At 35.1% G+C, this 24,746-nt stretch overlaps 1 protein-coding gene across 1 annotated transcript; it reads right to left on the reverse strand.

Moving 5' to 3' along the window:
* Position 1: 1 nt before the first annotated feature.
* On the reverse strand, positions 2–20,792 carry LOC121302286 (long-chain fatty acid transport protein 6-like). The gene is made up of 10 exons (XM_041232143.1): positions 20,109–20,792; positions 15,407–15,616; positions 14,854–15,012; positions 13,206–13,330; positions 10,540–10,734; positions 3,959–4,049; positions 3,418–3,616; positions 3,024–3,121; positions 2,752–2,882; positions 2–2,394 (listed from the first exon to the last, which is right to left on the reverse strand). Exons 1-10 carry the CDS (start codon positions 20,584–20,586, stop codon positions 2,218–2,220), a joined length of 1,863 nt encoding a protein of 620 aa, XP_041088077.1. The 5' UTR covers positions 20,587–20,792; the 3' UTR covers positions 2–2,217.
* Positions 20,793–24,746: the final 3,954 nt, after the last annotated feature.

The raw sequence follows: 24,746 nt of genomic DNA on the forward strand, positions 1-24,746 counted from the left end.
TTATTATAAGCACGACCTTTTATTATCATTATGACAAAAACAATTACATTATTTTTATTTGCAACATGCTGATCTGTTAATTAATCTAGAATCAATTTACACAATTACATATATTGTTAAATTTACAGCTTAAGATCTGTCCACAATACAATAGCACTGGGTGTTGGCATTTTGTATATTGTTTGAAATTATAGTTACAAAACACTGTAAACTGCACCCCCTTTTTATAAGGCTTTAAAAAAAACAGCTAAGCATTACAAAAACTCACGTTTTGGGACCTAATTTATAAAACAAATTCTTGCATGCTGGAAATATGATAAGAAAATGTTTACAGCATATAAATTAAGATTGTATAACCAATAGAACAGTCGGTAACACAGTAACTACCATGAATCAGTCCACACCAGATTATACAGCTCCATAACAGCATAAAAAATAATCAAAAGGGGGTAAGTGGTCCTCTCTCTCTCTCTCTCTCTCTCTCTCTCTATATATATATATATATATACATACAGTATGTAAAACTGTAAGTGATATGAATGTAAAGGCAGACAGACAGGGATAATAATATCATTGAGGTAACTTTGTCAGTACATTCTTTAACACAAGTTACTGAAGGGGTTAGACTGTGGGGATATAACAAGTCTGTCTCTTTGTTTATTTCAATATAGAGTAACACATATCAAATTGTTATAAAACCCACAGTATTAAGAATGTTCTTTACCACATGTTAATGAGTATCAGAACCTTACAAAGTATTCACAGTTGTAGCAGGAGATACAGTATATGCTATTAATATGCTTACTATTAAATTATGACTTCAGCTCCTATAATTATTAATAATTGTTTTAATGGCAAGTTACAAAATATGACTGTTCTAATTTAAGATAAAGTAGTCATTCCATATTAAATCATAACACTGTGGAGTCGCTGTCTTGGACTTATGGAGATAGAGATGAAATTGGAAAGGTGTGTGTCCAGGTCTTGTTCAAGTAGTTGGTGAAACGATCTCGTTTCTCCCACTGAACGCAAATACGACATTGTGCGTTTACAGGGTTGTTGTTATCTAAATAGGGCTTCAAGTTTTCGGGTTTTATTTTTAATCACATGACACCTCTTTAAATGTTTTTGAGCCGATTCCCTAATTAAACTCAGAAAAAGCTGTTAATTACAAAGCAATGTCACTTGTTTTTACTTTCATATCTTGACTATGCCCGGTTCTTGTTTTGCTTAATTTTTATTTCAAACAGACTTGACAAATTACGTTAATCGCTGATACTAATTGCATTTCATTCTCGCAGTCACCTAGTTTATCATTGTGCTTTCTTATTTTCACTCGTTTAACAGTCCATCATTTACAGCAACTCTATAATCCAGCACACTAGTAAACAATCCAGCCCGATTTTCCGATGCCGGATTGTACAGGTTTTTCTGTAAATCATTTCAGGGTTCAGTCCCAAACATAGCTAAATTGGTATTGTAGGTTAAGATATTATATCCTGGCAGCATTTCCAAACAAGCCCTGCACACACAATTACATAAACTGAAAGAGACACATCTGAAACATGTTGCTCAAAGAAACTGCCATTAAGGTTTCGGTATTATCAATCAATCTTTATTTTATATAGCGCCTTTCATAGTGGACAACCATCACAAAGATGGAATGAACTTGAATTCTGTCATTATTACACATTTATTTGGTATAGAAAGATAGTTGCTTTGTGCTCTATACCAATTTCTTGTGGGACTATATTACATTATCTAACAAAATAAATAAGTACTGAGCCAAACTTTGTATGGTGTATGGGCTCAAACTGGCTTCCCTGATGTCATTAATATATTTAAATTCATTATACTGTACCTACTAACTACAATCAAATAAGATTAAGACCTTTACATCACATTGGGACCTTGCAGCCAGCCCAACCCTGACTAAGTCTGAAGTGGAAATCTAATCATCAACAGTGTTTTTTGTCAGGTTAAGATTACTTTACAATGTAGGTCATTCATAATGAACCTGCACTGTATATGTAAAACGTTTACAAAGGCGGCCCCTATAAATTATTCAAAGAACATTCGATAGTGATCTGGTCTTCATTTTACCTGAACATACAACAATACACAACGCATTAATAATGCCAAATTAAATAGTTTTTTGGCATGTTTACATTCACCTGCCAGTAAACTTATTACATTTCACTTTAAGAAATAGGTCTTCTATAACTTTATCTGACCAGAAGCAATAATGTCAAAGATTTCCGTTGTCAGGGGAACATAGCATTTCTGTGACTCGTCTAAGAAATACAGTGAGTCAGTTATAGTTGAAGGATTGAATCCACTTTCCACTAATCTGAATTTCTGCTGCTTGAAGGTTCCAGTTATTTCCATTGACTTCTGCAAGGAATGGAAAACTGTAAGTATTTCAAGTTGTGTACCCAAATGCATTAATTTCAGTGAAATGCTTTAAAAATGACCTTAAAACAAATGCAAATATTATGGCTAAAATGCACACATATCTCTATATCAGTATCATTGCGGGAAGACAAAATGCAGTGCACCAATACAAGTATTACAATCTTCCAGATATCTCATATGGTATTATTTCAACTTTACCTAGTACTTAGATTTTCCATTGCAAATCTTTTAACAAACTCATTCCTTATCACATGAACAAGTAAAACCATATGGTTTAATTTGACATTTATTGATTTTTTTTTCTTTCTATAAAAAAATAAATAAATAAATGATTACCTGAATTCTCACAAAACGTGGCCTTGCATAACCAGGTAGGTAGTGCTGAACATGTTCATACAGACTCTTCCCATCAAAACCACAACCAGGATTTAAAACCACTGCAGCCATTCCCACTTTACCTTCATGACCTGTAAAACATCAACACAGCTATGGTTCTTTGAAAAATGATACACCTGCTTAGCCTAGCACACCAACATAGCCAGCCATGCATAACGTTTTATTTTATATATGAATTGAAGATATTCACTTGAGAACAGAGGTGCCCCTACCTGGAACAGAAACACCGTATATGTTGGCCTCTTGTAAAAAGTCTATTATTCCAACAACATCTGCTACTTCTGTCGTTGAAACATTTTCTCCTTTCCATCTGAAAAACAATATTATTACAAACCTTTACAGATTTTAAGCAGTTTATACCTTTACAATATTTATAGTTACCGACTCTTCTGCTAATCTGGATAAGTCAGTAACCAGTGTGATAGGTTTTTTTTGTGTTAAATGTAATATTTAATTCATTTACAGTATCTTGTCCATTTTATACCCAAACTTACAATAGATCAATTCCATAATATTGAGTTTTGTGTGTTATAACCAACTAAATCAGAGACCCAAAAATAATGTAAGTTTTAATGCAAAAACAGTTTAATTGACTTGTTTCTGAACCTGAATGTATCTCCAATCCTGTCCTTGAAGTAAATGAAGTCTTCATGATCTTCTACCATTAAATCCCCTGTGTTAAGATACACATCTCCTTTCTTGAAAACATCTTTTAGCAGCTTCTTCTCTGTAAGACTTTTGCTTCCTGCATAACCAAAGAATGGGCTCATGGAGTTTACTCGTGAAAGCAGAAGTCCAGCTTCACCTACAAGAAAAAGGAGTATGTGTTAAACTAAACAAAGACTAAAGTTCAGAAACTGCAACACCAACATCAACAGAAATTGTCAGAAACGTCTTGATTTACTTTTTAATCATTTAAACCTTTTGTGTACCTTAAAAAAAAAAAATTAATATATACATATAAGTACATACACACACGCTGTATATAGATATAGATCATGTAAACAGATATATATATATATATATATATATATATATATATATATATATATATATATATATATATATATATATATATACGGCCCGTCATGTCAAAAAATAAATTTTTTATTTAGCATCGCAATTTTATAAAGATGCATTCTCTTACCTTTCTTAACTTCTTCACAAAACCCCTGTTTATTTAGGATTATCTCATCATTTTCCAAATCATATTTGACCAAACAATACTTAAAGATTCGCTGAAATTGAGAAAAGTACAAGTAAAAATGCTGTAAATCAAACCATTAACAAATAATGCAATAAAAATAGGCACTGAAGTCAGATGCGGATGCCTTTTTCCACCCCTAGAGGGCATACTATTGCCATGCACAGAACAGGAACACCCGTACTCTGCCTAATCATTAATTGTAGGTTTTAAGTATTACCAGTTTTTAGCCCTACAGATCAAACACACAGTCACAGGTAGTTTGGGTCTTACTATATATATATATATATATATATATACACACACACACACACACACACACACTCGTCAAAAGTTTACATACCCTCTATTTGCAACAATGTTATTTCCCAATGTATTAAGTGTTATAAATATTGATTGATACACTATACTTACACAGCAATGTTACTGCTTGTGAGTATGCTGAACACTCGTTCTTCTTACCAAATGGTAGTTAAAAACATGGTGAATTAACTGAGTTAAGGCAAAGGGTACCAATATTTATGAATGAATTCCACTGACTTTCATAGAGTTGGAGTCATAAATATTGGTACCCTATACAACTATATATGCAATGCACGCTTGAATATTGCAAAAAAACAACTTTACAGTAATAGTGGTGCACAAACTACAACATAAATACAAAAGTATTTAGGATGTTTTGGACACGTTTCTCATCAGCTAAAATACCATAGACCATGGCATTTTAGCTGATGAAGGACTCATGTCCAAAACGTCCTAAAAAGTGTGTATGTATGATCCTATTACCTCATCTACTCCCCTTATTAGTTCCATGCATCCCAGTGTTTTTCATCAACACAAATAAAAAAAATGAACCTGGACACCCCCTTCAGGTGAATTTCAAGATTTTTTCATCAACAAATGTGAAAGAGAAATTCAACAAATAGAATTTAACCAACCTATGAAACAGCATAACTTATCTAAAGAGGTACACATTGCACTGCGGAACATACAAAACCGAGATGACATTGCAATAAAACCTGCTGGCAAAGGAGGAGCAGTAGTTGTCTGGAGTAAAGACCTCATACAAAAGAAACCCAACAACAACTTTCTGACACTAATTTCTACACTAAGAACTACAAAGATCTCACTCACTGTTTACAGTCACTGTCATTTCCACTATTAATGCAATCTCAAACAATTTGTTACCCACATCTTCACGTTGTCTAATAGTGGAAAACCCCTGCTGCAGTCGTTCTTACTTACTTCCAAAAATCCACAAACCAAACAATCCAGGCCGCCCAATTGTATCAGCCTGTTCCTGTCCAACACAACTGATCTCCAGATTTCTTGACGAAATCTTCAAACCCCTTGTTGAATCACTGCCTTCCTATGTTAAATATTCTACACATTTTCCAAAACAATTGGATAATTTCAAAGAACAGCACCCTTCTGATAATATTATTCATTTTACAGTGGACATTAAAAGCCTGTTATACCAAATAATGAAGGGTTAATTGCAATAAAACACTTTTGGAACGAATAGTGAAAGAACCTCCAACAGATATCCTTCTGAGACATATGATATGTGGAAAGAGTTGAAAATTGCTGTTCAGCAAAGGTCCCTATCCAACTTGACGAAGCTTGAGCAATTTTGCAAAGAAGAATGGGCAAAAATTGCAGTGTCCAGATGTGCAAGGCTGGTAGAGACTTATCCAAATAGACTCATGGCTGTAATTGCTGCCAAAGGTGCATCTACAAAATATTGACTCAAGGGGGTGAATACTTATGCAATCAATTATTTTCTGTTTTGTATTTGTAATTAATTTAGAACAATTTGTAGATTTGATTTTTCACTTTGACATTATGGACTTTTTTGTGTTGATCAGTGGCAAAAACTCCTAATTAAATCCATTTTGATTCCAATAAAATGTGGAAAAGTCCAAGGGGGGGGGGGGGGGTGAATACTTTTGAGAGCCACTGTATACTTTTTTGTTTTTTACTCAAGTTGTTCCTGAACTTGGATCTGAATTTACAGTAATAACCAAAAACTTTCATCCATATAGTTGTAGTCATTGTCTGCAACTATATTTAATGAATTAAATGAATGAATTAGAACAGCAAGCTTTTTAATGCATCCATAATTTAAATTAATTATGCTGCCACAAACAAAATATAATTCATAGTACTGCAAATACAAAAAAACTAGGTAAGATAAACATAATCGATCTACAACAAGATTTGTTTTTGCATAACACATGGGAAACTAAGCAACCGGAAGTGTTTGGTCTTTATTATCCGGAAACAAACAGTCACATGATCATAGTACGGCGTCTGTATTAGGTTACAGGTCATTTCAAAAACAAAATAATTGTGTAAGGGAAAAAATAAAATCCCTCTCTGAACCACTGCCATCTTATCAAAGTTAAATTCTGAGGTCTGTACTGGGGAGTGGTGATGATACTGAAATTGGTGCAGCGCGCAATTGGAATCAAGATGAATAGGGACTTAGTATAGGAACTGCAGTAAACTACTCAAATTCAACACAACTGACTAAATGATTTAACTGATTTGCTTAGATATTTATTGTAAAATGAATGCATAAAAAACTATTATTATTCATGAAAAACCTATATTAAATCATTGTACATTCATGTGTAATTTATGGGAAAATATAGGCACCCAGAGTTTTTCTTTAATTGAAAAACTGTTGCAGGTATAGATTTGGGTGATTTAGATTGCACATACTGTAGTGGTGTTTTCTTCACCAATATTTATTTAAGATATCTGTGTTTACCCCTGTGAAAATCAACAGTATACTTAGTTTAGCCATTAATCTATTCATGACATTGACTTTGTTAGTTTGACATTTAACTGAAGCACTGGACTTTACCAGTAAGATCCAGTCTTGAAACAAATCTTTCAAAATGTTGAAAGATTGGCATCAGTTTAAATCATTATTGTAGCATTAGGCACATGAACTTTGACAATGTGCAGTTTTGTTTACACCATTTTTTAGTCCCATTCAGCAATTAAACTCTGGGCTGTCCTGAGTAAAAATACATATGAAAAGCTGTAATTACATGTACCCGATTTTTTTTTAAAGGAAATGGCCTTGAATCACCTTACTGGGCTAAGAGTAATCTTAGAAGTTTTTCAGAAGTTGTAATTAGAATTAGAAAACGATTGAGTACGAACAGCCAATCAGCTTCCAGATCTAGCAGGCTTCTATTTTGCATATTTGCTCCCTGGAACGTTGAAGTGCTTAACTGTGAATTAAATTTTAAATCAATCTGCACATACATACTGGCTTTTTCTCTCAACACTCTAATCTACAACTAATCTGATAAGATAAAAAGCTACTTAAACATACTTTCTGACACTGGTCTAGAGACAAGCAAAATCATGTCTGTGACAGGACATTGTAATGAAGGCTCAGTTCACAGATACTGGACAGCAAATCAACACGAAAGACGAAATTACCTGGCAAAATATCAGAAGTTCAAGGTAAATATAGGTTTTAAAGGTTGTTTTTTTTTTTAAAGAGAAAATAAAAAAATAAATAATTTTCTGATAGTGATAGAGCCCTCTCGATGCAGGCTCTACCATGTGGTAGATGACCTTGACTTTCGTTAGAGCCCTCGCTTACGGCTCGGGAGGCATAACTCCAGTCACAGTCATCTACCGCACAGTAGAGCCCGCATCAGCGGGCTCTAACGCTTAAATAATGACTTCCGAGAGGAAAGACAGCAGAAGCCTTTTTACCTGCTGTGTAAGTGATATTGAGAATTCATTGAGTTCAATTGTTAATCACCTCTATCAGACACATAGACTGGACCCAGAATGTATACATGCATTTATAGTCATGCCACAACCGCCCCTGTCAGACTACAGGCACATCACGCGGTACCTAAAGAAATCAGAACAGCCTACCAGGGATCTGAACCCTCCAGCCAAACTGTTCAAACTTCATCCCACACACAAGTGGACAGAGACCAGCACTGCAGACTACCAGGCATCAATGAGAGCTGCTGAGATCGAAAGCATGCTAAACAGCCTTTAGTACAAACAATATCAGTACAATAAAGAAGGAATCATTCTGGCTGTACAAAATTTAAACAACATATTTGAAAAACTAGGTCACTTCCCCTTACTGCTACCCACTGAAAAAAGAGCAGCCAAATTCAATGGCACTGGAATTTTTTTTTTTTAAGTGGGGGTGCTGTAAGCCATTGAACAAAACTGTAACCCCTGTACAAGACAGAAGCCATGCAAAGCCAGGGGGTGCTACCGCACCCCCAGTTCCAGCGCCCTTGGCCAATTCTGGGTCCATCTGAGCCAGGCTGACCCACACTCCTACCAGCACAAAGCGTTCCAGAGCAACCAGCTCTGCTCAGAGAGAGACCCCCCTGAAACAACTAGCAAAGAAACACCAGCTTGGCAACAGTGTCAATGGCAAAATTACAGTAATAACATTGAAACAAATTGATCTCAATAATAAAATGACATGTTGAGCACTGGCATAATGAAAAAAAAAAAATGCTATCAGGCCCTGAACAGGGGCTTTACCCTGGCACCATATCTTGTCAGGATAAAAGATCCCAAACAAAGACAAACTCTAACAAAGTACAGACTCATTAGCCACAGCCTGACCATCGAAACAGGCCACCATAAAAAGAGCTGGCTGACCAGACAGAACAGACTGTGCAGTCACTGTGAACTGGGAGAAGTCGAAACGGAGGTGCACTTCCTGCTGTCCTGCTCCAAATACTGCCAAATACGGGACACATACCTCCCTAAATTCTCGAGTCAGTTGACCCAGTTTCCACACCTGTCTGACCCTGATAAACTGCAGATCCTGCTGGAAGAGAGGCTCTGATAGCAGCGCTACCGGCTCCGAACGTGTCTGCCTGTCACAGCCTGAGGGACAGTGTGTAGACACTCAATAGAAGTGCACTGTTTATTGTTAAATTAGACAGTGTGTGTTGGGGGGGGGGGATTATATTGTTTACATTCTGTTAAGGTGGAAGGAGGGGGGGGGGGACTGATATCATGTGTTATTAATATTTTATTTTATGTGTGTTGAAATGCTTTGAAAATCTGATCATTTAAAATCTTATTTTTCACAAGTGTTTGTATATGAACTGAAAAGTACAAGGAGAGAAGAGTGATCCATATCAGACCAGTCCCATTGGATCAAAATCCATTTTTCTTTGTAGTTCAATTAATTAGTGCATTCAAAGGATTTAGTAAGACCGATCCCCTTGTGGTTAATGTGACTAATTGCATCCTGGCTGTAAAATGATCAGAGGAACATTCGATTTTGTTGTTTATTTTATGTTACTGAAACTTGCACCATGCTGTACGCTCCTCTGTACACTCCTCTGCTAAGGTGTATCTGGATTAGTCAGTAACCAGTGTTTTTTCACATGTTAAGCTATACAGCAAATGTCTTTGTTCCATGGAGGCTATTGCTGCTGGCATCAGCACAGGTCTTTTACTAAGAAATAAGCTTCATACCTATCAAATTTAATCTTAATTCGAGCATGCAAGTCTTTCTTAACTGTCAACAACCACACTAAAACACAATGAAACACTAAAGATGAGGCATTCGGCAATTCCTTTAATCAACTTAAAATAAATATACATTGTGTATGTATATATATATATATATATATATATATATATATATATATATATACTCATATATATATAAGCTATAATCATAATAAACAACTCTTAATGTTAAATAAGCAACTCATAATGGTAAAACAAGTCTTAAGGCCTCTACACACCAGATATGATGTGATAAGCAAATGTGTCGTACACACACCGCACCACAACAAAAACATTAATAAAACATGTACTTTGATACAAGCCGTTCACACTGCCTGTGAAAAAAAAGGATTGGTGTCTGCTTTTGCGATTTTGTCGCGCGGCAGGAAGGGAAATGACCAATGAGGAACAGTTTCCCTTGCGCACCTTCAGTAAACAATGGCGGAAGAAAATATCATTTTTGCAGTATCAAAATACCTGGAGCTGTACAATAATGGACAAAAAAATGATCAATCAATTTGTATTTTGTATAGTGCCTTTAATAGTGGACCAAAGCGCTTGTTTAAAATTGTAGACACAGCAATGAGAGAGAACATCTGGCAGTCCATTTCCAGGGAACTGGATATAGCTGGTGTGTAAGATTATTTTACTTTTACTGAAATAAGTATTCTGAAAAGCTGTACAACAGTGATTTTTTCAAGCTGATGATACAATCAGAGGAGAGTTGTCTATCAAATCGCGCACGCCTGTCGCCACTGATGTGAAAGGTCATTTTATCACGACAAATCGCATTGCATCCGGTGCGTGGAGACCATTAGTTGCAAAACAAGTCAAGTTCAAACTTACACTGTACTATTGCTTTGTAAAATATGATTTCTTTTGATGGATAAAAGACCAATATTACTTCTACTATGTACTGAAAGACAATTATTATTATTATTTTTTTAAGTCCACATTTATCCTGTGAAATACTGTATAACAGGACTCACCTTGTAAAAGAAATTGGAACGGCCTACAGCTCCTACTTTGCCAATGTGGTTCATAAAGCAAAGATTTCCTTCCGTGGAGCCATAAAACTCACACAGTTTAATGTCGCCAAAACGATCACGAAACTCCTTCCAAATATTTTGCTGCACACCATTCCCAACACCCATTCGTACTTTGTGATCCTTTTCTCCTTCTTTCTGTAAAATCCAAGCATAAACAATTACATTTTTTTTTTTTTTTTTTTTAGAATTTATCTTATTAATTTTAAGACCTAACACTGATGTCCATACAGGTAAATAGAAATCGTTTGCGTAGTATGTCATATATCACTATTGACGATAACCAACGTTTTCTTTTTTTTTTTTTTTTTTTTTTTTTTTTTTTACAGGTCGCAATGAGGAAGCTTTCTACTCATGGTTCGCAGTAGCATGAATAATACAAAACCCACATTTTCAAGTTGTGACAAGGTGTGTGTAGTACATCTCACTAGCAAGCTCTCACACACAACAATAGGTCAACAGTTAATATAAATAAATTTTAGAAATTATGAAACACAAGTGTGGACGGGTCAAACAAAAGACTGAATGCCAGATTCCAAATTATTTACAACTATGAAGATGCATGCAAGCAGATCCGCAACCGGGATTAATTAGCGCTGCTCAGTACAGCATCTGTAGCTGTTTTTCCACACCAAAGCGTGTTACTACAAAAAAAAAACAGGTCAATAATTTGATTAACTGTACTTGTGACTGTCTAAGCATCCCTATAAAAACTTGCATATACAGTAACACGGTACGTTATTTCACACACTGTTTAGCATTAACGAAAGAAACCGAGTGTAATTTGCATGTGCTAACTCTACAATGTGCTTACTGTGCGTATTCATCTTTGTTCTACTCAACAGAAAAAAGAATTCTCTTCTCTGGAACTCTAATACAGCGGTTTGCTTCATAAACCACCAATCATAATGCAACTGCTGTAGCCGATTCTTTCCTTCTACTAAGTGGAAAGGAATTTTGAAAATGTAGGGGAAATAAATTAAACATCTGCACTCAAGATTAGTCTCATCACAGGCGCGTAGGAGACAGCATGTCAGAATGAAAACTAGAACTCTCCCGCACGCTGTATTTTGCCAAATCTTTAAAAGAAAATATAAGCTAACGTTTTGGTTATAAGACCTTCATCAGGGGACAGGACATATAAAAAAGTACTGATAAACTAAACATCTTTAGCACCACTGTGACCATGTGCTAATCCTTTTTCTAAATTTTCCACAAAAAAGTCGTATTATCTTTAATATATTATGCTAATGGAAAATCATAATTTATTAGGATCCATGAATAGGTCATAAAATACTTTATACCAGTTACTGTCTTTCATGAAAAGGATCCACATACCCTAAGATTAAGATATTGAGAGTATTTAAATGTAGGGTATTTGAAAGCAACCGTCCATCTCTGTTTGCCAAACTTATATTTTTACATGTGCACACAGAGAACACAGGTTACAGTGAACAACTTTTTCATGTTACTGAATTTTCATCTGTGTCTGGGGATAACGCTATTTCTTGGAAGTGGCAGCAGTATTTCCAATACTGTTTGTCAACAACCAGCAGAGCACATTTTCTGTTTACTTGTTTAATGTAATTCCTGCATTTTAAACTATTTAAAACCATATGAATATACCCTTCAAATAAATAAATAAATAGATAGATGTAAAGGCAGATTCTGAGAATTACAGTATATAATTTCCTCTATGAATCCTTTGCATTTCTGGGTGTGTGGTGTTCAAGGCCCTTACTGAAAGTGCCCTTCAGTGATTTCTCTGCATCTAAATAAGCAGGAGGTGGGCATCCCACGTATCACCAAGCATGGGTCAAAAGGAGAGGAAACAAAGCATGCTTTATGTGGAGGTACTTGATTAGCAAAGTCAAAGAACAGAAACAGTAACAAATGTGTTCTACTCTGTAATCGTATAGTGAGGATGCACAGCTTGCTTTGTTATTCAGAAGCAGTTTAGCTTACTGTTGGCTAGTTGTATCATGCTTGATATGATGGCTGTTTTAATCTCAGCTTTTATGAGATGTGGGCAAACAAACAAGAGTTAGTGTTGTTTAATATACTGCATGAAACATTGCACTTGTGATGTTATTATATCTGCTTTATGGTCTGTAAATTACTGTACTCCAGTACAGATCCCTTGGAAGCTAATGGTCAACTTTTTTCCACGAAAAATGCCATTAAATTAACTTGCTCCCAGCTGCCTCACTAGTATAAAAAACATATTACACTGTATACCTGTCAAAAAATTTTAGGAAATATTTATGGTAAATAAATACTGTAATTTAAATCATATATATATATATTTTTTTTTTTTTTTTTCAATTTGTGTTAATAATCAGTCATACACTTTAAGTATATTTGAGCATTTGTTTAAAATCTAAAAGGACCAGAAAACAAGTTCTTGTTTATTTTGAGATTCGGGGGGTATATAATTCAGTAACCATAACAACAAATATTTCACTCACTTAATCATGAATAAAGTAGTTATTAGAAGAGGAAAAGTATATATAACCGACACAACATTTTTTAAACAACTTTGGCTTTTCCTAATGTGTCAGGCTTTTCCTGAGTAAAGAGCAGGAGTATGATCAGAAAACAAGTTTCACCTTGGGTATATTACAGAGGTAGCGACAGATTTCTCCAATGTACTGGAACACGGTTACATTGTACTTTCTACAATCACTCCAGAACTGACTGGCTGAAAACTTCTTCTTCAAGATAAAGGTGGCACCTGTTTACAAAAAGCACAAGAGAACAGTGCAGCATGTAGAGATCAAAATAAAATAACTTCTACAGTGCCTGAATTCAACTGAACAAAAAATTGTAACTTTTTGGAAAGTGACTGACTTTGAAATGTATGTTAAAGGGGCTATATAACTGAACACATTTCAAAACGAAGGAAACTTGTGTGTCTGCCCGTAAAACTACACAAGTAAGCCAAAAAGGAGTTTTCTGATAACAGATGTCGAACACAATCTCCAGTAACTTCACATTGGAATCCAATACGATTGTAGGGTGATCAAAATTAATTTACCAAGAATCTCAACAAGAACATAAGTGTTTGCTGCATGTTCTCAATGCATTTGCACGAGGCATCTGAAGCAAACAGTAACCTACGTTACCTATATACTCTACATAATAATATCAGAAATAAAAGACTCTTTCTGACTTATGTATGGGATATGGAAGTGTGTAAAATAAGTAGGAAACAATGCGTTAATCTATTTTGTATTAGCTTTATTAACATTATCACAGGTCCCCTTTTTATTGTTTGTTTATGTTTTTGGCAGTGTTTTTTTCAGTTTCAGCATTTCAATTGAGTTTCAGTTTTTATTTTGTTTCTTATTATTTTGTTTCTATTTACTTTTCATTTTAAATTATAACTTATTTTTAGTTAACTGCATTCAGAAAGATATATTTCAGTGTTAGAATTTTTTTCAGTTTCAATATCTTTACATTTAAGAGACTTTTTTAGGTTCACGCTAAATTGCTGCATACAAAAATAGTAATTCCAGTTCTCTTTGACACTGCAAACACATTCAGTCATGTGCTGTGGGCAACAGTGCCACAGAGCAGGAAGTCATTGCAGCTTGGCTGTGCTATATCGATAGCATTTTCATGAAACAATGTTAACACAACATTTTTTTTTATATTTTTTCTTTCAGTTTCATTTGTTGTGTAACATTTTACAGTTTCTATTACTATTTCGTTAATATATATATATATATATATATATATATATATATATATATATATATATATATATATATATATATATATATATTATATATATATTGTTTTTGACCATTTTCGTTAATTAAAAAAAACACTGCTTTTTGGTTCTTCGCTTCTTCTTAGCTATGCAAATATTTCAAATACAACACAATAGATGAAGGGCAGCTTCCTGCTACCTGTGCTGTATGTCCCATGGTCTGCTTGCAACAAGACAATGGAGTGAATCTGAATTACAACATCTGAATGGGCAGGAGCAACTTTTCATCTATAGCATTGTCATTGAATATTTCAATATCTTTAACAGAAGAGGGGCCAGTGATAATATTGCCTGCTCTGTGTTTCATTATATTTTAACATGTGGACTACTAGGCTTCACAATCCATGTATTCTTGCCAGTATGGGTTTTAAATCAAATAAACTGTATAACTCTGGTTAAATAATAATAACACAAAAACAGTAATAGTGTTACTGTACTGAACTTCACATTTAGGATTTGTTTATACAATGACTTAACCATACCCAGTTCAATGCATCCCCCAATTCCAAGTAGTGAAGCAGCGCTGTGATATAGAGGCAATGCGCCATATACAATGTCATCTGAGGTGACACCGTACGCCCAAAGCCCAGCAGCACCTTTCAAGGACTGAAGTTGGGAAATAACAGCTGCTTTCGGAAGACCTGGTGAAGAAAAATTGCTATCAGCACACAAGCAAATTTCCCAACTTCCATTATCTACCGTTTCATCAGTAGTTGGCATTAATACTAAATAATGAAGAAATTAACGTAGAAAATAGAATAGAAACTGCCATGCAATATGACACTCGTTTTCATCCACTAATTCCAAACCCATCATCACAGTGAGTACTTGGCTGAGCTTTGACTTGAAGAAACACACTTCTGTGCAGTGACTTTAGTGTTTGAAACGGGTAGACAATTGTTTTAAAGTTTATCCAGGAAAAGCGTGTGAAAAAAACAGGATAGATAGTTTGGACAGATCAAACAGTTCCTGCTTTGGCTCCACAATTCAGCAAAAACAATACTTCAAGTTATTGAGGAAGGTACTGTTACTTACCTGTGGTTCCTGAGGTAAAGATATAGAGAGCTGGTGTCTTCACAGAATCAGTAGCCCGAAGATGTGCAGGTACAGGTGCATCTGGGGCATCTTCCAGCTTGTCCAGAAGTGTGTTTATTCCAGGCTGATGGGACTCACTAGCCATTATCCAAACACTGATGTTATCTCCATTCAGATTCGGAAGAATGTCCTCCAATGTGTCCATCATATCTGTCAGACAAAAATAATGTTTTCAGCATGGTCATCCTTATTACATTTTGTTCTCTGCAATGGGTTTTCAGCAGGACCACACACCAAAGATCCTTGCAGTATAGCTGGTTTCACATATCCTGATTAGTACTAATCTTGGATTACCTTACCTTAAATAACATTAGGGAGTCCAAGATTGGTGCTAATCAGTGTTTGTGAAAGCAGATGCTTGTTTAGCTATTTTGCAGCTACTTAAATACAGTTTAACAATACTGCAAGAGCAAGGTGATAAGAGAAATGTGATTTATATATGTACGTGGTGGGGATAGTTTCATTTTCAATTGCACTATGATTCTTTCTTTTTCTTGCTAAGAGTAAGCTGAACAACGATCACCAAGAAGGAAGCTACAATTCCTGCCTCACCACTGTTTCTTTGCATTGCTGTCACCAAGAAATTATGTCATATATACTGAGCATCAAAAGAAACTTATCACTTATATTTGAGCATCAAAAGAAACATATCACTTATATTTGACCATCAAAAGAAACTTCTCATTTATATTTGGATAAAATTCACTAGATGTGATCGAAAAATGACAAACTCTGTTTAAGAGCAGGTGCAGTGACTTTTTATTGTGCTGATTAACAATTGACATCACAAAGATGCTACAAAATGATCTGTCGATCTTGGGCAGGTGTTGTAACTCTTGGTCTCCCAGTTCGTGGCCTGTCATTGACAGAGTGTGTCTGGTTATACCGTCTTGCCAGTACAGTATGCTGCCCTAGTCCAGCCTCCAACGTGCCGATTGCATGAAGGCGCTGCTCTCTTGACAGACGTGGTATATTGGTTTTTTTATGTGATTTTCTTTATTGCTTTTACTCAAGCTTGCAACTCAATGGCTGAAATCACTCCATATCCAGTGACCAATCAACTGTCTCACTAACTAGGTGATTAAGTGCATATGCTTCAGTCATTGTCACTCAAGCGTGTCATCGTCACGGATCAATGATCGAGTGATTAAAAAGAAACCAAATATATATACCTTGTTTTTTTTAAATAAATGTGTTATAATAGTAATGCTTCTTTTGATGCTCTGTATATTTGCTGGGAAGAGTAGCTTATAATAACTGTATCTGCATCTAAGAAACTTTAAGTGTTATATCTTAAAGATGGTCCCTTGAAATTACCTTTTTTCTCATTTTTTTGCAGTTTTTAACTGGAAAAGTGAGTGAAAGGTCCTCATCGACATGTTACTTTAAAATTAAAGGATTTTGCATATTTTAGTAGCTATTTGAATGAAACAGACTTCAATCAGATTCTCTTTCTGTACACTTTACAATTATATTTATTATTTTTAATTTTTTTTTCTTTTTGTTGTTTTTGAAAGAAGGTCCTAACTTAAAAATGTGAGGGAAGTGTTTTTATATGAAATACATTATTTTTATAAAATAGAGAGGCAGAATTAAGCAAATAATATGCAACTAGAAACATGTTAGTTGGACATTATGCATATTAAAAAGCAGATTTCTGACAAAACAGTGTATGTTGATCTGGACATTTGAATGTTGGTGAAGACACCTGTACCTGATTTGATGTCTGCTCTCCATTTAAATTTAAAAAAAATTGAGCAAATAAAAAGAAAGCAACATGGTATTTAGTTGTTGTCTTTTCTTGTTTGAACTTTAAGAACTTTGTCATTGGTGCACAAAGGAGCTTCTTGCATTTCTGAATTTTCCTCAGTGTGATTATGTCTTTCTTTCCAGGACACACTCTGCCGTTGTCATCTTTAGATAAAATGTGATGACCATTTGCCTCTTGATTTGTGTATTTATTTTCACTTTCGCTTTCTGCTTTGTTGGTTCTTTCTTCAAGGTTCTTGCATCTCTGTGAAAGGTTTTTTTTTTAGCAAAACATACCAGTGTGCACTTCTTCAGAGTGGACAATCTGAAACAGGACATTATTTTTTGATTTTCATCACTATATTTGGAAGAGCAGCTGTTTTCTTACTTCATTGCTTACGTAACAGCTCTTCAAAAATCTTTGTTCTTGTTCCAAGGTAAATCGGTCAAATTTGGGAATTAGTTTTTCTGTTGAATTCCATAGTATCGGTCCCATTTTTCAACATCCCTATTTGCATTTCTAAGTTGTTCCCCCAGTATATTCACCTTCTGCACTTTTTCCAGTGTCTCTTTGGCTCAGTTATCATACTTTTGGTTCTCATTGAAACCCACTGATGATGTTGGTGTCTCTTGTGATCTTTGCTGTTCCTGTTAATGGGAGCTCTGTCTGGCATTTGAAGAGTTTCTGGAGAAACAGATGGAGTGACTGGTAACAGTTCCTGAAGACTTTCTTTTAGCTTCTCTGTACTGTCTCTTCAGTAACCTCCATTTCCTTTGTAAATGCCTGTGTTCCCTGTCTGTCATTTTGCTAAACTCCCTGTAACGCTTCCTACTTCTTCGTCTTTCGCTCTGTAGACATATTTCTCCAAACCTCCTGCATCTTTCAGTATTTGTCAGCTTACTGGTACTCTTGGGTGGCATGAGGAGCAGATGGATAGATAACATGGTTCTGAACTTTTGTTTTCTTTTCTTTACTGGCAAGGCTAGCATAATGTTAGCTTTTAAGACAAACATATTATTAGAGATTCCTACATTTCCAGTGTTCAAGCTAAGTATACATTACGCAACATAGTGGCTTAACCTACAATTTACTTTAGTAAAACTTGATTTCTAATACAGTGCATCAGAAAGAAGCAGCACAAATAGACGAGACAAAGTAGATACAATGGCACAATTGTAAAGCACAACCAGTGGACAGATATTTCTGTATACAGAATATAAAATTGTAAATACAATTACAGTTCTGAAAGTTTACAATGTTTAGTTTGCACAAATACAATGTTTGTAGTTTTCAGATTATTTAAGAATATTAAAAGACCTCAGGAAAAGCACGATAGGGCTGCCATTGTACAAGAACAGCAAAGATCAAAATAACAACTGTCCTAACAACATGTGAATATCTTTACCAACATTTTTTTTTTTTTGTTTAAAAGTAAAAATTGTTGGTTAAGACAACAACTATAAAATGTCAATCAAAAAAAAAAAAAAAAAAAAAAAAAAAAAAAAAAAGGATGGCCGCTATTAATATCTGACTTTGACATTAAGGTATAGAGAACAAACTCAGTTGTATGTCATCAGCTATTTTGAAAAATGCCTATATTTCCCCCCTTTTCTATGCATGTTATTTAAAATATTTATAAGGTCCCCACAATGAGGTTTCATATAAAACGTGACAATTTCATGAAAACCAAGACAGGCCCTACCTCAGCACCTACTGTTGCCCCCTCAAGAGAAAGCCGTTCATCTCAATTTTATTATTATTATTATTATTATTATTATTATTATGGCAAATGTCAGCTGGACATTTTTGTCCTAAAATCATGGGACAACGTTTAAAAAGCTACTATACATTCAAAATAAAGAAAATATTAATAAAAGAATAATATTTCATACTTGGCTTGTTTTGATCTCTGAAGAATGATTTTCTCATCAGAAAAAAAAAAAGCGTTAAAGTATAAAATGACATTTTGAACTGTTATTTGTAGACCAAGAGACCAATGTCGCGGGGAACATTTGGGGTGTAAAGTAACCCAAAATGGGGAGGAAAAAGTGTTTAGTTTAAAAAAAAAATGTTGGTTTCCACAAATAAATTATTTTATGTTGTTTGCAAAAAAACATTTGTTTTACGTTTTTTTGTTTATTTAACCTGAAGGAATTTCTAACGACAGATTATCAGCAGGTTAAATGAAAAAAAAAAGCCCTAAAATTGAATTTGCTCCGCTTTGTTAAAAAACAAAAACACATCTTACAAGACAACGTGTAAGGTTTATTTAACCAAAGGTGTGCCAATGTTGTCTGTTTCTAAATGTAACATTAACAGTTTACAAAAAAAAGGTCCACAATGTATATTTTATAATACGAGTGTTTCCCATAATTATAGGAAGCAAATGTAACAACTTAAATCATCTACAGACAACACTTCAACTCTTACTCACAAAACTGGTAAGCTACAATACAACGGTCTAGTAATGCCATAACGTATTGCACCCTTGTGTAAATGGCTGTTACTCTGAAGACGGTCCACATGCTAAGTAGTCTTCAATGAGAATGGCAGTTCGGTGAGTGGACAATCAGAATCAAAATCAGTTTTTCTGTAATGAGACACACCTTTACGACAGACTTCTGGACACTGTGCCTCAGCGGTTAAATAGGCAGGGTGAAGCAATAAGAGCCAGGCATGTCCTTTCTTAAACTCCGAGATGCGAGTCATTCAAAGGAGCGCATGCGCTGCCAAAATAAACGCTTATAACAAACGCTTAAAAGGATTTTGCCAAAAAGCGGTGCTCTGGGTCGTTTGCTATTATTACATTATATTATTATTGCGTATAATAGTTAAACAAATAAATACTTAGTAAATAATCTAGTATTATCGCATTTATAAATTAAGGTTTACCTGAACCCACGACAAGGGTTTTGGCTCCGCAGCTGTTGAAACAATGTAGTAAGGATCTGGATTTGATATTGAAGTTGTGGAAAGCTACAGCACAGCCCAGCTTACAGAGTCCGAACCAGACGTTAATAAAATCGGGTTCGTTGCTCATCAGCAGGGCAACCGTGTCCCCCTTTTTTAAAACACCCTGCTTTAAGAATACTTGAGCCACTTTATTGCTTCTTTTATCCACATCTTGGTAAGTGAACGCGCTGTTCTCGTAGATGATAAAGGGCTTATTGGGGATTTTCTGGGCTTGTTGCATAAACCTGTCCAGCACCGTCACAACTTTCGCAGTCTTCTTGTATATTTCGATCTTTATCCCGTAGCTGATGACCTTGGTAAGGAATTTCAGGTCCATCCAAAAGTAAGGAAAGTAGAGCTTCTGTATAACAAGGGTTAAAACCCCAGCTATCAGCGCCGTTATGCAAGCTGAAAGCATTGCTGCTTTCACAACTTACAAAACAACACTGTCTGTAGGCTAGCACAGGGCGGTAGTCTTTCACAACAATGTTTCAACTTAGTATTAAATCGGAAGACAAAACAACAGCAGTTTATAAATTATTAATACAGTTAAACGACAACTCAATATATATGCTAGAAGAATCTTGAAAAAGCAGCAAGTATTTGTGTCCTGTGGCCTCATGGGGGGAAACATATATCAACACAGAAAGTAGTAGGCGTGTCTTGCGCGTGCTTGCTGCAATTCATGCTAATATTCTAACACAAGAGTACGTTCTTCTACATATTTTACCGTGTGATATAAGAGGCTGAAGCTGGCTTATACTCACCTGTTTCTTATTCAGACTTTGATCTGCTCCAAACTGAATGATTGGCTTTGTATGTAAGAGGTTAAATCACGCTGGGCTGATAAATTTCTCTGTGGATATTTATAGAGGGGCGGCTCCTAAACAATACTCATTTATTTGGTGACATACAGTGGTTTCCCCTCTGTGAGAATCAACTTTGCAATCAGTGGCCCAGAGCGATTTAACCTCCAAAATACCCCAGTTACTTACTCAATTTGTGTTACATTTGCTGTATGCGAATAAGAAGCTGAAATGCTCAATATGTGCCATGTTTGCCAGCTGTTTTCGTATTAACAAACATACTTTGTTGTGTGTTTGTTATTGCATTACTGCACCTGCACCTCACCTGAAAACCCCAGTTACTTATTCAATTTGCGTTATTGGCAAACTTGCAATCTGCCATGTTTACAGTGCACGCTATTTCTGTATCAAAATCCGTTTTGGGCTGGGGTAAATACCCATTGGTGACATTGAGGAGTTCCCCCCTGTGTGAGAATCAACTTTGATATAAGTGACCCAAAGCGATTTAACCCCTGAAATGCCCCAGCTACTTATTCAATTTGTATTAATTGGATAACATGCCAACTCGCTGTATGTGACATGTTTATCAGCTGCTTTGACCCTGAAATTAGTATTAAGCTGAGCAAAAAATAAATTAATATTGTTTAAGAGCTGCCCGTCTATAAATATCCAGGAAAATTAGCAGCCCAACCTGATTTTAACCCCTTAAATACACTGTTACTTACTCAAGTATAATATATACATTTATATCCCGTGCACCAATATCTATACACCAACGTTAACACACCAAACGTAACACATAACACAAAATACACACTCTTTCCACATTCAGGACCTCAGCCCTTCCACGCTGCTGGGTTGGATTGCATTACTCATTCTAAAGATGCAAATCCTGCAAAACTGAAAGTCTGGCTCAGCTCCTAAAATTCAACAGTATTAAAAGGTAAAGTGTTACTACTGTATTTAAATATTTAAAAAAAGCTTGGCAGAAGATAAAAACTAAATTACTCAGTTTGAAAGAGTTTTGGGCAGGGTGTTGGAAAATCTCCAGCTTGCCGTTTCTAGTTGATACAGTATTGACCATGGTTATGAAAAGTATTATACATTGGGTGTTTGTAATTATAGGTCTATGTACAATAGTACTTGCACCATGTAATGTGTTTACATGTGTATGCATGCATATTTCTTTGTGTGTGTATATGCCCTTATTTATTTAGTGGTTTGCTAATGTGCAAAAAACTTGTAATCTTGTAAAAACTTATTTTAGCCACTTATAATAATGAGAATACTTTAAATATCTTGTAATGTGAATCCACTCCTACTTTTCCACCATTGCTTGTGTGTCATGTGATTGATCATTTACCAAAAAAAAAAAAGATTTCTCCTACAGATAAACAGCCAATTCAACTAGTGTTTTGGATATTTCAAATCCTTACAGAAATGACTGATTAGATTTGTGATATTAGATATTGTATGTACAGGTGGTCTGACATCCAACACAGTAGTAGTATGCAAACTGTTACATATCACAGCAGTTGCACACATTATAATTTAAGAATACATTTATGAACAATTCCCATATAATACTGTATGAGTTACAGACGTGATGTCAACCTGGGACCCGGCAAAAACATTGGAATTTAAGAAGACGGGTATCTGCTTGTACCTGGCCTTTCCAATTTAACTCTGTATTGGTGACTATTGAATTGTATCAATCTATATGTATCACAGATGAAGCGTGCACTCGAAACACTCACATTTATCATCCTAAAAGTCCAGAACCAGCTCCTGTTCCCAAAAATGTCAGAATGGATTAGAAGAGACCATATAAGAGCCTTCTTTGAGATTCAAGATTCAATAGTTTATTATTATTATTATTATTATTATTATTATTATTAATAATAATAATAATAATAATAATAATAATAATAATAATAATAACAATAATGTAAAAAAGATATGGTATAATAGTATTTCTGTATTTCAAGACGACATTAGCAGCATACTGGCTTTCTCAAGTGCCAGGTGTCAAATTCTGGTAGAACAGATGAGAATAAAAAACTAAGTATAAAATTTTGATTAAATATTACAAAACATAACATTTAATTACTGACATACAGAAACTACAGGCTATATTTTACACACACACATAAAAGCAGGTAAGGAGGCATAACATTTGGAACTTTAATAAAGTCTCATAATAATATCTAAAAGTAATTCTATCATTACTACATAACAACATTGGTCATTATCAGTTTTGAAAAATACATATTACAGAGGAATTTGATTTAGAATTAACCAAAAGCTATATATCTCTGTACGGTAGCTTTTCAAACAGATTGTGTTCCCAAATAGTAGAATCCCCATAATTAATTCAGGGGTCCTGCCCCTGAGGACCTAATACGATGGATGCAATGAACAAACCATATATGCTGAACGTATTTACAGCAGGTTCAAAATAATACAAAATTAAGCCAAGAATAACACTGTCTAAAAAATAATTGTGATGCGTTTATTCATTTTGGTTCTAAGAACCTGAGTGCCTGATTCTGAACTGCTTGTAACCTGGGAATGGAACAGTGGTAATGGAGGAGTTGCAATACTACACCAGGTTCAAAGCATTAGGTGGAGAAAGATATTTTGTTAATGTTCTCAGGGTGGTAAAGGGAGGTAAAGGATAGATCAATGATGTCAAAGTATAGCGCAGTGTGGAAGATAATGTTACTCCAAGTTTTAAGATAGTTGGCTTGGTAGGGAGCTACTGGAAATCAAACACTGCTGTATAAGGGGTAGCATTTCTCAGACTTTTCTAACACCTGAGTGACAGATGTGAAGAATTAGAGGAAAGAGGCATTTTGGGAAACTCTGGGACAAAGTAAATATGTATATCAATAATAACAAAGAAATCTCATTATTTATAACAATGTACAGTGGCTCTCAAAAGTATTCACCGCCCTTGGACTTTTCCACATTTTATGGTGTTACAACATGGAATCAGAATGGATTTAATTAGGAGTTTTTGCCACTGCTCAACACAAAAAAGTTCATAATGTCAAAGAGAAAAATAAAATCTACAAATTGTTCTAAATTAATAATATAAGTATAAGACAGAAAATAATTGATTTTATAAGTATTCACCCCCTTTGCTATGACACACCTAAATAGGCTCTGGTGCAACCAGTTGTCTTTAGAAGTCACATAATTAGTTGAATGGAGTCCACCTGTGTGCAATTAAGAACATAAGAACATAAGAACATAAGAAAGTTTACAAACGAGAGGAGGCCATTCGGCCCATCTTGCTCGTTTGGTTGTTAGTAGCTTATTGATCCCAAAATCTCATCAAGCAGCTTCTTGAAGGATCCCAGGGTGTCAGCTTCAACAACATTACTGGGGAGTTGATTCCAGACCCTCACAATTCTCTGTGTAAAAAAGTGTCTCCTATTTTCTGTTCTGAATGCCCCTTTTTCTAAACTCCATTTGTGACCCCTGGTCCTTGTTTCTTTTTTCAGGCTGAAAAAGTCCCTTGCGTCCACACTGTCAATACCTTTTAGAATTTTGAATGCTTGAATTAGGTCGCCACGTAGTCTTCTTTGTTCAAGACTGAACAGATTCAATTCTTTTAGCCTGTCTGCATATGACATGCCTTTTAAGCCTGGAATAATTCTGGTCGCTCTTCTTTGCACTCTTTCTAGAGCAGCAATATCTTTTTATAGCGAGGTGACCAGAACTGCACACAATATTCAAGATGAGGTCTTACAAGTGCATTGTACAG

Source organism: Polyodon spathula, chromosome 2 (genome assembly GCF_017654505.1).
Source record: "Polyodon spathula isolate WHYD16114869_AA chromosome 2, ASM1765450v1, whole genome shotgun sequence".
NCBI classification, from domain to species: Eukaryota; Metazoa; Chordata; class Actinopteri; order Acipenseriformes; family Polyodontidae; genus Polyodon; species Polyodon spathula.

What these genes read in the sequence shown, in the direction of transcription:
- LOC121302286 (XM_041232143.1), bottom strand. Translation starts at nt 20,586, where the DNA reads ATGCTTTCAGCTTGCATAACGGCGCTGATAGCTGGGGTTTTAACCCTT. An exon ending in CTTTACCTCAGGAACCACAG is followed by an intron (nt 15,013 to 15,406) that starts GTAAGTAACAGT and finishes TTTCTTCACCAG; the next exon opens with GTCTTCCGAAAGCAGCTGTT. An exon ending in ACCTCTGTAATATACCCAAG is followed by an intron (nt 10,735 to 13,205) that starts GTGAAACTTGTT and finishes TGGATTTTACAG; the next exon opens with AAAGAAGGAGAAAAGGATCA.